This window comes from Colletotrichum gloeosporioides, assembly GCF_011800055.1.
Source record: "Colletotrichum gloeosporioides strain Lc1 chromosome Unknown consensus_52, whole genome shotgun sequence".
NCBI lineage: Eukaryota > Fungi > Ascomycota > Sordariomycetes > Glomerellales > Glomerellaceae > Colletotrichum > Colletotrichum gloeosporioides.
The window spans coordinates 320,178-335,459 of NW_025544697.1; the positions used below are offsets into that span (position 1 = coordinate 320,178).

Here is a 15,282-nt window from a genome sequence, read left to right on the forward strand (position 1 = left end):
GCACCGCGGTCACAGTCAAAGGCACTAACTAACATGCAATTCGTCTGCCCAAGTGCCCATCCCCGGACCCACCGCCGCGGCCACTTGGAAAGAATTTTTACGTACCTGTAATTCAGACCGGTCCATCAATCTCAGCTGGCTGCGAGACCGGAGAAGTGGGAGAGCATGCCAGATGTTCTGCCAGCGCATACGATGCGTTTGTGAATGGAGCTGTTGAAGCCGTATGGGCTGGCAGATGGCTCTCAAACTCCGCCAAGACCACATAGGGCTGCCAGACCGAACGCAGACCGAGACTGCAGCGCGGCCAGCTTCGGTGAGAAAGGGGTCATCTTCAGACTTCAGACTTTCAAACGCACTCAGAGTCACTCTCGCCCCCCGCGACCCCACCGGTGCCAGGAACGCCCCGCGACTAGGACAATGATGCCATCGCGTAGCCTCCGGTTTCGCCATGGGGGAACCTGAAATTTTCTTGGACCAAATGTAGTATTTGATCAGATTCCGATCCTAGCCCCTTGGCTATCTCGTCTTGTCGTTCCCTCGCACGTCGCATTCCAGGCCTGGGGAAGATTTTGAACAACAGTCTGCAAGTGTCTTGTTGTCTTCCAGCCATGACCGCGTACGAGTCCGACAGGCGCGCCCAGTCCATCGGGCCCGCCGCCGAAGACGACGCCGTCCGCGACGTCGAGAAGTCCGGCGCCGACGACCACCATGACGACAAGGCCGCCATCCTCGAGCCCCAGCTCAACGTCGGCGGCCACGGCCGCACCCAGCGCCGCCTGCGCGACTACCAGGTCACCATGATCGGCTTCTGCTCCGGCATTGGCACCGGCCTGTTCATCGGCACCGGCTCCGCCTACGCCAACGCCGGCCCCGCCGGCCTGCTGCTCGCCTACATCGTCGTCGGCGCGGTCCTGTGGTGCGTGATGCAGAGCATCGGCGAGTTGGCGACTTTGGTACGTAACCCAAGCTTCCAGTCTCTTTGATATGTCTTCTAACCATGAACCACTTAGATCCCAACCGCCGGCTCCTTCCCCCACTGGGCCACCCGCTTCATCGACCCCTCCGTCGGCTTCTCCCTCGCCATCTCCTACGGCTACTGCTACACCATCGCCATCGCCTCCGAGGCCTCCGCCGCCGCCATCCTCGTTGGCTACTGGACCGACATCACCCCCGCCGTCGTCATCACCGTCTCCCTCGTCCTCATCCTCGCCTGCAACCTGCTCAGCGTCCGCTGGTACGGCGAGACCGAGGTCGCCGGCGGCACCATCAAGGTGCTGTGCTTCATCGGCCTCGTCTTCACCTCCATCATCATCACCGCCGGCGGCGGGCCCAACCACGAGGCCATCGGCTTCCGCTACTGGCACAACCCCGGCGCCTGGGTCGACTACAACGGCATCAGCGGCTCGACAGGCCACTTCCTCGGCTTCGTCGCAGCCTTCATCAATGCCTCGTTCTCGTTCATTGGGTAAGTTGAAGCATTGTTGAAATTCCTTTCGCAGAGAGACAAGAAGCGGTACGGCCCGGCCGGTTCTGGTGTGTGCGCAAACTGTTGGTGAATGGCTGACAGCTGGTGCGGTGGACGCGGCACCTGGCCGCCAGCCGGCCGCTGTGTTATTGCAAAACACCAAGGATGATGCTTCATGATCGAAATGATCAAAACCACACCGTTGCTTCACTTTTCGCTATCAGAAATGGAAGAAATGAGAGCTGACAAGAATTCGCAGAATTGAGACCGTGGTGGTTACAGCCGCCGAGTCCGTGAACCCCCACAAGGCGATCCCCAACGCCGCGCGCCGCGTCACCATGCGCATCGGCTTCTTCTACATCTTCGGCGCCCTGCTCATCGGCCTCATCGTCGACCCCCGCGAGCCCGGCCTCGTCTCCGGCTCCGGCAACGCAAACAGCTCGCCGTGGGTCATTGCCATCCGCCAGGCCGGCATCAACATCCTGCCCTCAATCGTCAACGCCTGCATCCTCGTCTCCGCCTGGTCCGCCGGCAACTCCTACTGCTGGGTCGGCTCCCGCATGATCGTCGCCATGACCACCGACAGACAACTCCCTCAAATCTTTGGTGTCACGAACAAGCAGGGTGTACCCTACGTAGCCGTCATCACCGCCTGGCTCTTTGGTCCTTTGGCTTATCTGAGTAAGTTGATACTGGGGGACGAACCCCCTGACTTCCGTCTCAACACAAAAGCTAACCAAGCCCCGCAGGTCTTGGATCGGGAGGTGCCGCCGACGCCTTCAACTGGCTCCTCAGTCTGAGCACCATCGCCGGCCTCATCGCCTGGGCCACCCTTTGCTTCTGCTACATCCGCTTCCACCGTGCCATGAAGGTCCAAGGCGTCAGCCGCGACACCCTGCCGTGGAAGGCGCCCTTCCAGCCCTACGCCGCATGGTTCGGCTTCGTCGGTTCCACCGTCATCACCTTCGTCGCCGGGTTCTCCGTCTTCCTCAAGGGCAACTGGTCCACCGCGGACTTTGTCTCTTCCTACATTGGAATCCCCATCTTCATTGTGCCCATCATCGGCTGGAAGCTTTACCACCGCACCAAGGTTTGTCTCCTTCCTTAACAAGACACATATGGTCAAGTTGCTAACATGAGCAGTTTGTTCGCGCCCACGAAATTGACCTGTGGTCAGGCCGTCTTCACGAGTCAGAGTACGTCCCTGAGAAGCCGAAGCCAGAAAACTTCCGCGAGCGCGTCAGCCAGTGGTTCTCATGACCTTGGTGCGCCGGGGCTTAGATAGAAGACTACTCCCCCAGAGGCGTTCAACACGCCATGATGAATGTGTAATATCATAATAATTGAAAGAAGACAACTTTGAATCCTTCTTCCGAAGCGAAACTGCTGCCTTGAGCCAAGCACAATATATGACGACATGTTCTTGGGTCGTCCGCGGAGATAGACGGTGTCCAATCTCGTGACCCAGGCCGCCGCCATGGCTTCATGTGCGGTGTCAGTCTAATCGGGAGGCAGCCATGCAAGACCAGCCCTGTGGCAGTGACGAAATACGTCATGTAAGAGACGGTTGAGAAATCGGCCATGGTCTAGGTCGCACTCGCAACTCTTGAGCTCGCCTGTATCCAACCGACACTCACGAATATGTTCTTTGGCGAGCGGTCCACCCCTTCAAGCTCGCACTTTGAAAGTCTCCATAGCGGGAGGCTTCGCTTCCCGGCTGCCATCCCCTGTTCCACCCCCGTTGATCTCCTTCGCGGTGGATAACGTCCGCATGCTTGACAGAAGGAGTGAAAGTCTCCCTGCTGCATTCTAGTCTCCTCGGGTACTTTGGCCGCGGCAAATCATCAGGCCACCAGCCTGGTTTTGTAAATCCTGCGTCAGCAGCTAATGCCGGGATCTCCGCGATATTGAAGGGTAGTCTGCCATTCAAGCGAGAGCCATCGGATTAGGCAGAAGAATAAAAAAGTTGCGGGTCAACAAAAGTCTCGAACTAGCGGCCCAAAGTCCCTTCGTCACTATGATTAATGGCGGTAGACGTGTGTGATGGAACAGTAACAGCGACTGACTCGATGGAAGAGCGGTGGAGTAGGCATTCAAGAACAACCAGAGGGCAGTAAACGAGCAATGAGTGGCCTTGTTCCAATATAGGGACCCTCTGCGCTGGCAGACAACGTGACGACAGGTAGGTAAATGTGTGAAATGCAGAAGCGCGATGCCACTCGGTTCGTTGCGTGAATGCTTGGCGTAAGCACAGCGTGGTCCAGGGTCTAATCTGCTCAACGAGGTTTAGCGAGTGCTGCAAAGATCTCGGCCGGTCCGTAGAGCGGCCCAAGTAAACGGTTGCGAGACCCTGATTCGCCTGTCGGGCTAAAGCGCCGTTGGTTGGCGACGCCTGACATGCCATTGGTGCTGAAGCGGTACGGCCCTGAAGGAGTTTAAACTGCATTGGGGCCAGGCTGAAGCCAAGCTGGTTGAGACTCAAACGCGGGGCATCAGGTGAAGCTGGGTCTTGGATGTCATATTTCGCGGAATCGTTCCTCGGTTAAGCGAGGTTTTCGCGATGATGCGCTTCTTGCTTCGACATGAAGACGAAATAGATACTGTAAGATCATCTTCAGGGCAGAAAGCTGATGCTGTAATACTTTGCCTCTCTTGTGAGCTAGGGCTCAATAATCGTTTGGGAACTTTCTGAGCAAAATACTGCCACCTGTCGTCACAAAACACTTTGCGAGCCGTTGAATGCTTTGAGCTCGTGTGTTGTACCTGATATAAGATGGCTTGGAACTGACAGTCAGTTTGTTGAGGCCGTGTCCAGATGCGCCAGTCTCGTCGTATTATCGGCCTATCGATGTGACCGCTGCCATATCCTGTTGCGCTAATGAACTCAGAGATACCTGCAAGGTTCAGAGGAACATCTCCACTGACGTTTGTCCATTTTCACCCATGCTTCTCCAGCGAGGCAGCAAGGAACAGAGCACTGCCAGCAAAGAAGCTCTAGGCGACAAGATAAACCATCCCCGTATTGCGTTATGGCGTCAAAAGTCCGAGGCAGGGTCCGAGGCGGGTTGATGGACATGGACCAATGTCTGGCTGTTGTCAGTCCTGATGAGGGCACCCTGCCATCGGGATCCCTCAGCCGAGCCAGAGGAAGATCTTTTGTTCTGGCGTTCCTCCGAAGTGGAACTGCTGCGTCTTCTGCTGGAACGTGGTAGCAATGCCTGGTACTCAGATTGGAAAATGGTCCGCCGTGAACTCAAAAATTTTGAGACTGCCACTGTCGCGTTCGTGGTCGTGGTTGAGACTGAATGTTGATGCTGTTACTGCAGCCGTTGCGTGGATACGATACTGGTTGCTGACGTATGCATGGATGGTTTTCCCATGGACGCTGCGTTAACAACAAAGTTGCCGGGAGGCCTTCTTAATAGTAACAGTCAGTTTTGGACCCCAACCACAAAGACGAAGGCAGACGGGTAAGGCTGGATGCTGTGGCCTCAACTGGACCCGGGCTCAGTTCCGTGTGCCAACCTCCTGGCTGCGGCCCCCTTGGTCCCTGGTGTGAGAAGTAACGCGTTCAGGGAGCCAATCGAGGTGATGTTCTTTCGGGAGGCCTAACGGACCCATGCCTCTTTTGGGCACTTCCTCCGTGTGGTAGACGCCGATCGAAAGAGTGACGAAGAGGTACTGCCATGAGCTTCATAGGATCGATGGGGGCCAAATTTGGCCCCCAACTGCCTTTGGAATCTTCTTAAGTGTACGGCCGTTCTTCTTATAAAGCGACTCTTCGCTCTTAACAGAGAACTCCTGGTCGATTCAGAAATCTCCAAAAGTATATACTCCGCTTTTTGTTACGTTTAAAATGCCATCTGTTGTGAACAATCGCGGCGGGAGCCAGATCAACTTCTTCATGTCGCGAACGCCTGAGGTGGTCTGGTCCGAGCCAGTGCAACACACAACAGCCCCCAAGTAAGCACCCACACCTTGCACGCATGCATGGCGGCAAGCAATATAATTGGTGGCGATCGGACGGCTAAGTGAAGCAGGAGTGCGAAAAATGGGCCACAAATCCTCACATTCGCTCTCCAGAGGCGGCCTAGGGCTACTCGAGCCAGTACGAACAAAGTGAAGACTGGGTGTATCACTTGTAAGGCGTTCCTGCGTCCTGTGCCACATGAAAAGCGTCAACTAATCGATTATTAGGCAAGTGAGTCAAACCTTATTATGCCACAGCGACCAGTTCCTCATTTTTACCAGGCGAAGACATGTGAAGTGTGACGAAGTAAAGCCTGCTTGCGAGCGATGTGTCAAATGGCAAGGCTTCTGCGAAGGCTACGAGGCCCCTCCCAGCGAATCATCGACCTCAACACCGACACCAGATACCGAGAAAGGCGTGAGATTGGCGGCTAGGCAGGCCCTGGCCAGGAAAAAGCGCGTGGCGGAGGATGTCGGATCTTGCCACCAACCAGGCAATGTCAGTTTGTTGCTCGAGCCGACCGTGAACATTTTCAAAGACGAAACCGAACGACAATACTTCGACCACTGGTTGGGCTATCGGGCTCAATTGGGCGGCGGCTTCTTCGACGAAGAACTTTGGAATGAAACGATTCCTCAGTTAAGCCGTGAGCATGCGTCCGTCAGGTACGCCATCATGGCCATTGGCGGCATCTCCAAGGCGCTCCGGCACAGCCTCAAACCGACAAGCCCAGCACTCATGGCTGCAAATGGCCCGCACTATCATCTCGCCCTTTCATATTATGGCAGGGCCATCCACGAAGTCCGAGGGTCAAAATTGGACACCGGTAGCCTTCGTGGGGCAATTGTCTGCTGTCTGCTGTTCGTCTGCTTTGAGGTATTGCATGGCGATCGAAAGGCAGCCTTCGCCCACATCAACAACGGCCAACGTATGATGGACGAGCTCCTACACATCCGCGATCATCACGACCATGACCACACGCAGAACATCATCGGTGCCGATTTCGTCGAGAGAGATATCCTCCACGTTTTCCAGCGGCTGATCCAGCAATCTTGGTCTTGCGGCGTTCTCCGGCGACGTGATCAGCATATCGCCGGTAGTCCGAGCGATGGTGATAACGAGCCGTCACCCGAGCAGCTGTGGTGTTGCCGAGGAGGATCCGCCGAAAAGTGCGTCGTCCATAACATGCCATCAAGCTTCGTGAGTCTCCAACAAGCTCGACGCTGGTGGGACGTGGTACAACACTACGTAACCCATTCGTCTAGCATCGTCTTTCGTGTGACCCATCTGGGCTTGGACGACGACGTGCTCTCAGAATGCAACGAACGTATCCAAAGACACATGGACAAGATCGAACAGGCGAGAGCAGGCATCAAGACGGCGACTCCCGAGCAGTGGCAGGATTTCAAAGATGTGCTCGAACGATGGCACCAAGGCTTCGAGCCACACTGGAAAGCTGCGCAAAAGTCCAAATCCGAAGACGAAAAATCGTATGCTCAGGCAGCTCACCTTCGGGCTCACTACCTGACGATGTATGGCTGCGTCCACGCACCACTCAGCTGTAGCTACGAAAGCATCGCCAAGCTGACGCCCAAGTACCAAGAAGTGGTCGAACTAGGGCATCAGCTTTTCGAGTACCAGAAGCGATCTTGGGGCGATGGCGAAATGTTCACGATGGACACCGGCCCGACGTGGCCCATCTTCATGGCCGGTACGCGCTGTCGAGATCCCGAGGTGCGGTCCGAGGCAATACGCCTCCTCCACGAGAACCCCAGGAGGGACGGTCTATGGGACAGTCGGATCTTCTATGCCATGACATTCCGCAATCGCATGCTGGAGATTTCCAACGCCCAGGAAGGCACCAGCGATGAGCAGTGGTGGCGGCTCCAGCAACGCTCGGGATGTATAGACGAGCATGGTAGGTTGATCGCGCGAGCCATGGAAAAGAACCCACAAACAGGGGAATGGGAGTTTGGAGAGGAAGATTTGCGTCGGTTTCTTCTTGACTGACGGTGGTCCCTTGGGATTGCAAGAGTCATTCGGCTGGCCTGAATGTTGATGTTGACATTGGCGTTGGCGTTGGCGTTGGTGTTTGATATTGAAAGCGAAGGCGCTTCCAGTCGTTACTTTCTGATTAGTAAGGGGGCAGGTGCCCACTGGACGGGATGCCTCAGGGGAGGCCTGGAGGTCGGCACTGCATTTTTGGGCAACGTTTTAGCGTATGACAGCCTGTAGATCATCCACACAAGCACGAGCAATGATGACACGAACTCTTTGAAACCGTCGGTCTCACACTCAACCCGTACAGTGTAAACGAGTCATAGGAAAGAAGCCGTTCTACATGGCACATAAAACGAACAGGGGGTCACATCGTAACCACAGGTGGCTATAATAACTTGATCTTCTACCCTTTGAGCTTAGCTACATCTAATTTATAGAGGTTTACGCTATACTATAAAAATTCTATTTATACTTTAATAGATACCTACTAAGTATTATAATACTATTTATAATAACTAAGAAAACTTTAATTTAAGTTTATAAGAATATTATTAATAACTTTAATAATTTATAGATAACTTACTATATAAAGTTATATAAGAAGAAGAATATAGGTTTATTCTTCTTCTATTTATTAATTATCCCTAATAAGATTAACTTATTATAATTAAACTAGTTAAGATACTTATTACTAAATTAATAAACTAAAAAATAAAAGAGAAAATTAATTTTATTATTTTTATAAAAAAGTATAAATAATATATTTAAATTATTATTAATAATATAAGTCCTAATATTAGATCCCTAAATAAATTTAGAGATAAGTACTATTACTAAATATTTATTAATTAAATTATAGTATATTTCCTCTCCTAATTTAATAAAGTCTAAAGTATTAAGGAGTACTAAAAAGATTAATAAAAACTCTATAAGAAACTTAGATATAATAAGTAAATAAGAGAGGTTTAGGAGGAACTTAATAAGCTAAATAAATATAAAGAATATAAGAATAAGGTAATCGTAGTAATTACTATAATCCTCCCTAATTATTAAAACTAAGAGAAGTAAAGGGAGAAGGGAAAAGGGGGGGGGGATTATAAGGGTAGCCTATATACTAGCAGAGTTTCCAAAAAGTACACTTCAATACACTATATCACTTCACAGTGAAAGTGCGGCTGCAATGACTTGAGTGCAACCTGGTGAGTATGAACTCATCATGTGCAGACGTCTCAACCTCTTTGCGAGCGGCCCATGGCTATGAACTTGAGCCAGCGGGCAAGTCAGTGATTTAGTGTTGATATGCAAGGACCTCGGATCGGGTGTCCCATACCGAATGCTTTTCCCCCACTAATACATGCAGTAAGCTGAATCATAAGTCAGCAGACAAACGGCGGTCAAAAATATGAGAGGAGCAAAGTATCTTAGGAGGGAGTCTCATTGTCGACGGTAGCTTCACCGCTGCATTCATCGTTGCCAAAACCCCGTTTCTCCTGTACTGTGGACTCGCCATGGGTTGCTGGCTTGATCTGTCGACAGGGCGGCCACCTGTCTCATGGTCAAATCAACAACCAGCTGCAAGGTCTTATCCTCACTGCAACGAACAATATGAACCGCACATATCACCTTCGCAACCTATTCTAACAGTTAGGAAAAACGTAGCCTCGCTCTACCTTAAACCTCAGGAACTGGGAGCAATCATGGTTAGCAAATGCGCCAGTAGAACTTCAAGAGCTCCCCCAATTAGGTGAACCCTCTCTGGTGAACATCAGGGGCCGACAGACAGGGACGAAGAAGACTCGGTGTGCAAGCTTCACAGATCTAGGATGTATTGCCTGATAGCTGCCCGGGTGGACTCCAGTCTTTCGAACTTTATGTCTTGACGTGGAAGCCTTTTTCTTTTTTTTTTCTTTTTTTTTTCAAGAGACCAGGCCACGATGCGTTGTCTGTTCAGAAACCAAAGGGGTTGTTCGTTTTGATTACCTCATAAATGGACTCCTAGATTATCATCGCAAGGCTGCTTTCGGTCGAGTGTGGTTCAACTCATGCTTCCGTTCCTCACACTTGCGCATAAGTGAAGTGGAAGCGGCTGGTCTGGATGTTCAAGTTTGGCAACGGGGACTACGATAGCAGAGAAGACGACGGCAAAAAGCAGAGCTACAGAGTATGCGTTCATGATAGTCAGGATAAGCTACAGTGGATGGCGGCCGAACTGCGTGTGCTCGCACCTGTCAAAGAATCCTTCACAATGTAGCTACATCGGGAGGCCATGAGTACTGAATCAAGATGATATTATTCGCCAACGGCTTTGCGGCTCAGTTGCATTTGCGTATAAGAGCCTACAAGGTTCTGCACGAGATTATATCATCAGAACCCTTGGGTGTAAAGAAACATGCCCTTCCGCGTGAAGTGCTAGGGCTCTCTCACATGTCGAAAGTCCGGTTACTTCTGACTTCAGAGACTGACTGCGCACTATGATTCCCATAAAACACTCAAGAACAACATACATAAACGCAGAGCGATTCGTTTTAAATCATAAATGACTCGTAGCCAAGTTCTACGTGGCTGTCTTGGTGTAATCTCGGAATTGCTTCTCAACTGCCCAAGCGACAGACGACGTGCAAGTTTACTCGGGCTCATAGGTTGGACGAAGTAAAGTGTTGCAAAAGTGTAATGACATCCTCGTGAAGAAATTCACCCAGGCGAAGAACTCATCCTAATATATATTGACGAGTAGCCATCCTGCGTGGGCCAGAGATGGCGAGAATGACGGGCTCATCTCAAGCTTCACCGACGTCATCACACTAGCCTCCGTCACCGCACCTTGGAACACAACTCACCTCCAAGTTCGCCTTCCACATGCCCAACCACCAGAAAAGAAAAACCCACATCCGATGGGCTTCTCAAAGTACGATGCAAATCACGATCACGCACCAAGTGAACCGCCTCGCTCATTGTCGAGGCGGACATCATGACGCCCTAAACCGGGTCCGATGATGAATCATAGACGATACGCCGCCTAAAACAGAAAAATGTCACGCAAAACCAAAAACCCTCCCGCTCCCACAACCTACCCTCATCCTCACCATCACCACATAATCCATCGATTGACCAGACACCACGCATGCCTCCAACCCGCCGCATCGCACAACTATCCCATCACCTCGCATCCCGCACCATGTCCTCCTCCTCACCCTCCAGCACCGGCCCAGCGCCCTGGCGCGCCGCCTTCCTCAAAAACGTCACCGAAATGTCCTCCCCAGAATTCTACCTCGCAACCCTCCACGCCGGCCCAACTCCCACATCCTCCTCATCCTCATCCTCCCTCTCCCCGCGCACCCGCACCGTCATCTTCAGAGGCCTCTGGGCTTCCCTCCCCGTCAACCCCAAGAACCCGGCCCCCCTCAACCCGCCCCTCTACGAGAGCGACCTGCTCACCCTCACAACCGACGCCCGCATGGCCAAGGTCCCGGACTTCTTCAACAGCACCCCGTCCTCCGGCTCCGGCTCCGACCCCGCATCCTCCGGCGGCGGTGCCCCCGTCGAGGCCGTCTTCTGGACCCCCGCCCGCGTCCAGTGGCGCATCCGCGGCGAAGCCTACATCCTCGGCCCGGACATCTCCTCCCCCTCCTCCCCGGCAGCCTCCGTGCGCGAGAAGCTCCTCGCCCGCATGCGCAGTCTCCCCTCCTCCGAGGTCCAGCGCCGGCAGACCTCCGACGACAACCTCTTCCCCTCCGAGGTCCGCTCCAACATCGCCTCCTCCGACGAGGAATGGAGCTTCGCCCGCGAAGTCACCGCGCACTTCGGCAACCTTTCCCCCATGATGCGCGGCACCTTCCGCAACCCGGAACCCGGCACTCCTCGCACCGCGAACCCGCCCGACGCAGACCACAAGCTCGGCCAGAAGGTCGAGGACCTGCAGGACCCCATCGCCCGCGAAAACTTCCGCGTCGTCGTCATCGTGCCCACCGAGGTCGACCGCGCGGACCTGAGCGACTCGGCGGACCCGCGCCGCTGGCTGTACCGGCTCGTCGGCGCGGACGAGCCGGAGGAGGCGCAGGAGGGTGCGGAGAGGAGCAACGGGTGGACAAAGATTGAGACGTGGCCGTAAACGAAGGATGGAAGAGGCGGTGGCGGGGGCCCGGGGGGGGGGTTGTCTGCGCGTGAGGAAGTGGGCAATTCGTTGAGGGCCGCAGTGTGTGCAGCCGGCCGGGGGGAGGGGAGGGAGAGGAGGGGATTTCTGCTTGGCTTAGGGATCTACCAACACCAACACACATGCGCGTACACACCAACAACATGCGGCGGGTAGGCGGTCACAGGCTTATGGCGAGCAGCAAAAAATGTCGCGGAGTCTAGGATAGCTTTCATCATACTGTGCTCGTCTCACATGTTCTCAGTCCATCATCGTACAATCGGGGCTCTCCCGACACAGACACACATACGGCAAGCATCACGGGGAGGTTGGCGCGGCGCGGGTTTCCACTGAGAGGCACATCTCGGGTGTCTGTGCAAGAAAAGGCAATAGAAAACAGAGACCGAAGCCTGGCGGCTGACAAGTGTGTGAACCAAAAAGCTGGCCGAGCCGTGCCGTGCTTACGCCCCCTCACCGGTCGATCGAAAAGGATACATCGTCCACAATGCCCACATCGCCCGAGGTCTGTCGATGCAAGGATTCTCGTCAATTTGACCCCGAGCCTGGCGTAGGTAAGCGGGCAACAGAGGCAGGCTGGCAAGCAGGCTCGGCAGTCTCCCTCTTTGGGACATGATTGCGTCCGATGGATCTGCGGCACTGCGCGCGGGATGGAAGACGAAGATGTCCTTAGGCATGTGCGCATTTGCTGGCCTTGCTGAGCCCGCGCGGAGACCTGCAACATGCAGGATGACTGTTCGTGTTGGTGCTGTTGGTTCTCGACAGGTTCCTGACACGCCCGCCATTCCCGTGACCGACACTCTACGTGTACCATCTACATGCTGCGTAAGCCCCGGTTCGGCGCGACAGCGGTCTTTGCTATTTGCCGTCCGTACCGGGGGCCTCATTTTCGAGCTCTAACCTTCTGTCGAATTGCTCGCCGGTCTGATCAAAAATGCGCCCACTGATCTAGGCGTCCAGTGGAGAGGCACCTTGGAAATAATATCGACAGAGAATCGTCTCGAAGGTCTCTCATGGGTGGCCCCGGCACGAGCCACATGGCATTTCCGATCAGTACAGCCAGGCCCCCTCCGTTTCGCAAGTCGGCTTATCCCTGACGGCCTGAAAACGGCGCCGCTGGGGGAAAAAACGAATTTCCTCACATCTCATCGTTCGGGCGGTTCACTGCAACTCAACGTGTGGACTCCTCCTCCCGGATGAGGTGAAGGGACCGACCAGCACAGACTCAAAACACCCCCAGCGCTGAAGTCGGTGCTGCCATAGTGGCAGAAACCGCTCCCAGGCGATAACCAGCCCCCCCTTCTCTTGTCGGCCTTTGTTCAGGAAATACTTCGTAAAAGGCCGGAGCCCGTCTCCATAGCTAGTCAGTCATTCCACATGGCAGCCATGCAAGCCCTAAGCCGCAAAGGAGCCGTCTCTCCACCCCGGATCTGGGAGCACTGCTTCCGCGAGCCCTTGGCACCAGCCGTCGTTTGCGCGTAGCGTGATGGCCAGGGGAGGAAAAAAACAAGAGGACGAGAAACGGCGTCTGGTGGGCTTGGCCGGTTCTCCTGCCATTGCTATGGCGGGTCCGAGACGCGCAGGACAGTCGATCACGCTATCCCACGAAACATAGAGAGCGAGCCTGACGATAGTCGAGGCCGAATCAAAGGCCAACCTGTCGAAAAGCAATGTATGCAAATCCCGGCCTCCGACTCCGAATTGACAACCAGCACGTTCTCTCCCTTGGGGAACCAGTGCACTGCTTACGCGCGGGTAGGTAAGGCGGTGGTGGTATCAGACCAAGCCATGAACTGCAGCTAGCGATCGATGTTCCCTGTAAGCTGTCGTTGCCGACCAACTAGTTGACCTGGAGGAGTGACGGTTTGGTGGTGTGGGCGGGAGCTGGCGGAGTTTCTTTTGCCTACTGCATAGTACAACGAAAGGTAATATTGAGTAAAGCCCATGGAAAACGGGAACTGACAAAAACCCCCGGAATGCGAAACTCTAAATCACACGAGGTCGAGAATCGATTCCCGTCGCCGACGCCGCCGAGCGCTGCAGACTCTAGAACAGCTCTCATCAAGTGTACTATGCAGTATTTGTGTGTCGCTCTTTCACGTTGGAAGACACCGCGCACAAAATTGATGCTGTTATGGTGTTGCCAGGAGCTCTCAATGGCGGCGGAAACTATTCGGGACTCTTACTGCTCGCCTAACCGCCGAGACAGCATCACGAGATCAGGTGCCGTGGGCGGATGGGGCATCCGGTGCCTTGATTCGCTGGCACCGGCTCTCCTGCATCTGGTGTTTGTCGATGGATCGAGGAAAAAAGGAACGGCTGTGGGATCCGCTATATTGCAGGCTCTTATCACCTCCGAAGAATCATCTCCAAATCCGTGACAACGCCGGCCGACCTTGCAGAAGATGTGGGTGCTCGAGTTGCTGCACGCAGGCGCTTTAGAGTAGGTGGCCGGTTCGCAAGTGATACGACGCTGTAAGCTGGCTGTCCCTTGCAAACAGGCGATAATTCAACGTCTCCCCGGTCTCTAAACGAAAACTTCAGGCCAGCCCGGTATCCTTGCGCCATCATGAGGAACTTCACAAACTCATCTTGCAGTGAGATCGTGCTCGTGCGGCTTGTCAGGCACTTTAAATTGTCGACACCTAAGAGTGTGCAGGGTAGCTCCTGGAGACCTCGAACATGTACGCGTAGTCCTTTTTAGCCCTTGGGCCGCATCGTGGACTGAGGGCGAGTGCCTCGTCTGAAAGGCCTCCGAAGAAACTGCTAAGTTGCAAATTGCAGTTGAATAGCAGGAAAGGCGGCTTCGCCCTGAGTGCATCTTTGTATTGAACAGATGCGTAGTTGGGTGCGGCCTCTGGCTCGCAAGCCAGTCCGTACGTAGGCTGGTGTTGCATGTTGTAATGCGCGAGGCTAAAAATTGACACGGAAAGATTAAAACGTTAGATTGATGAGTTCCCGTCCGTCAGACACGGGTTGAGCACTACCACACATGCGTGGGCATCTCCCTTCCCAGATCGAGCACGACTCTGGATCGCCGAAGGAACCGTCCGCTTGACGTGACCAGCATGGCATGCTGCCGCTGCCGCTGCCGCCTGTGGAGCCGAAAGAGGGCGTCGCTGTCGCCGACGAGCCTGAGTTTGGGTGTGTGGGCGCTGACGTCGCCTTTAGACGAGGATGATTCACCGTCATTTTGAATCCGCCCTGTCCGGACCGCCTTGGTATATTATTCTGGAGTCGCCAGGAGAATTCTGCGCTGATAAGCTGCACGGCAACTTAAATCTCGAGAGTTCTGGAGCTTCTGCGCCTTGTATGGGTAGCATGCGATGAGTTCACGCTGCCGAAGCCTCACGGCTGCTCTCTCGCTAAATCCTAAGGAATATGATTGTCCGCAGTCGTCCGTTCTCATGTGTTTCGAACGACAATGGTGCATGAGTGGCTGACTGGCTGACGACGATGGGCAGGCTCCATGAAGAAGTCTATGTCTACGGGCACGCCACGGCCCGGGATAGAGTTTGGACATCAGTGAACTTCGGACGTTATCCTATCCGCGCAACTGACATGGGAGGCAGTGTAATCTGCTGAACCAACAACATACCATTCGCATTGACATCGTGAACACAAGTCTCTTGACTTCTGCTTCGATTTTCACACTGGCATGCTCGTTTGGCGCTAGTGTCGAATCCAAGGTTCCCGCGG

The 15,282-nt window shown here is 54.0% G+C and overlaps 3 protein-coding genes across 3 annotated transcripts; all 3 read left to right on the forward strand.

The window, feature by feature from the left end:
* Positions 1-608: 608 nt before the first annotated feature.
* Positions 609-2,725, forward strand: GCG54_00008422 (Dicarboxylic amino acid permease; the record flags this gene model as incomplete). The annotated part of the gene is made up of 5 exons (XM_045408388.1): positions 609-953; positions 1,011-1,465; positions 1,725-2,146; positions 2,215-2,555; positions 2,609-2,725. The coding sequence occupies 5 exons, from the start codon at positions 609-611 to the stop codon at positions 2,723-2,725; spliced, it is 1,680 nt and encodes a 559-aa protein (XP_045263078.1).
* A 2,791-nt stretch (positions 2,726-5,516) lies between these two features.
* On the forward strand, positions 5,517-7,445 carry GCG54_00008423 (uncharacterized protein; the record flags this gene model as incomplete). Its single annotated transcript, XM_045408389.1, has 2 exons — positions 5,517-5,573; positions 5,700-7,445. 2 exons carry the CDS (start codon positions 5,517-5,519, stop codon positions 7,443-7,445), a joined length of 1,803 nt encoding a protein of 600 aa, XP_045263079.1.
* A 3,166-nt stretch (positions 7,446-10,611) lies between these two features.
* On the forward strand, positions 10,612-11,544 carry GCG54_00008424 (uncharacterized protein; the record flags this gene model as incomplete). The annotated part of the gene is made up of 1 exon (XM_045408390.1): positions 10,612-11,544. The coding sequence occupies one exon, from the start codon at positions 10,612-10,614 to the stop codon at positions 11,542-11,544; it is 933 nt and encodes a 310-aa protein (XP_045263080.1).
* Between the last annotated feature and the right edge of the window lie 3,738 nt (positions 11,545-15,282).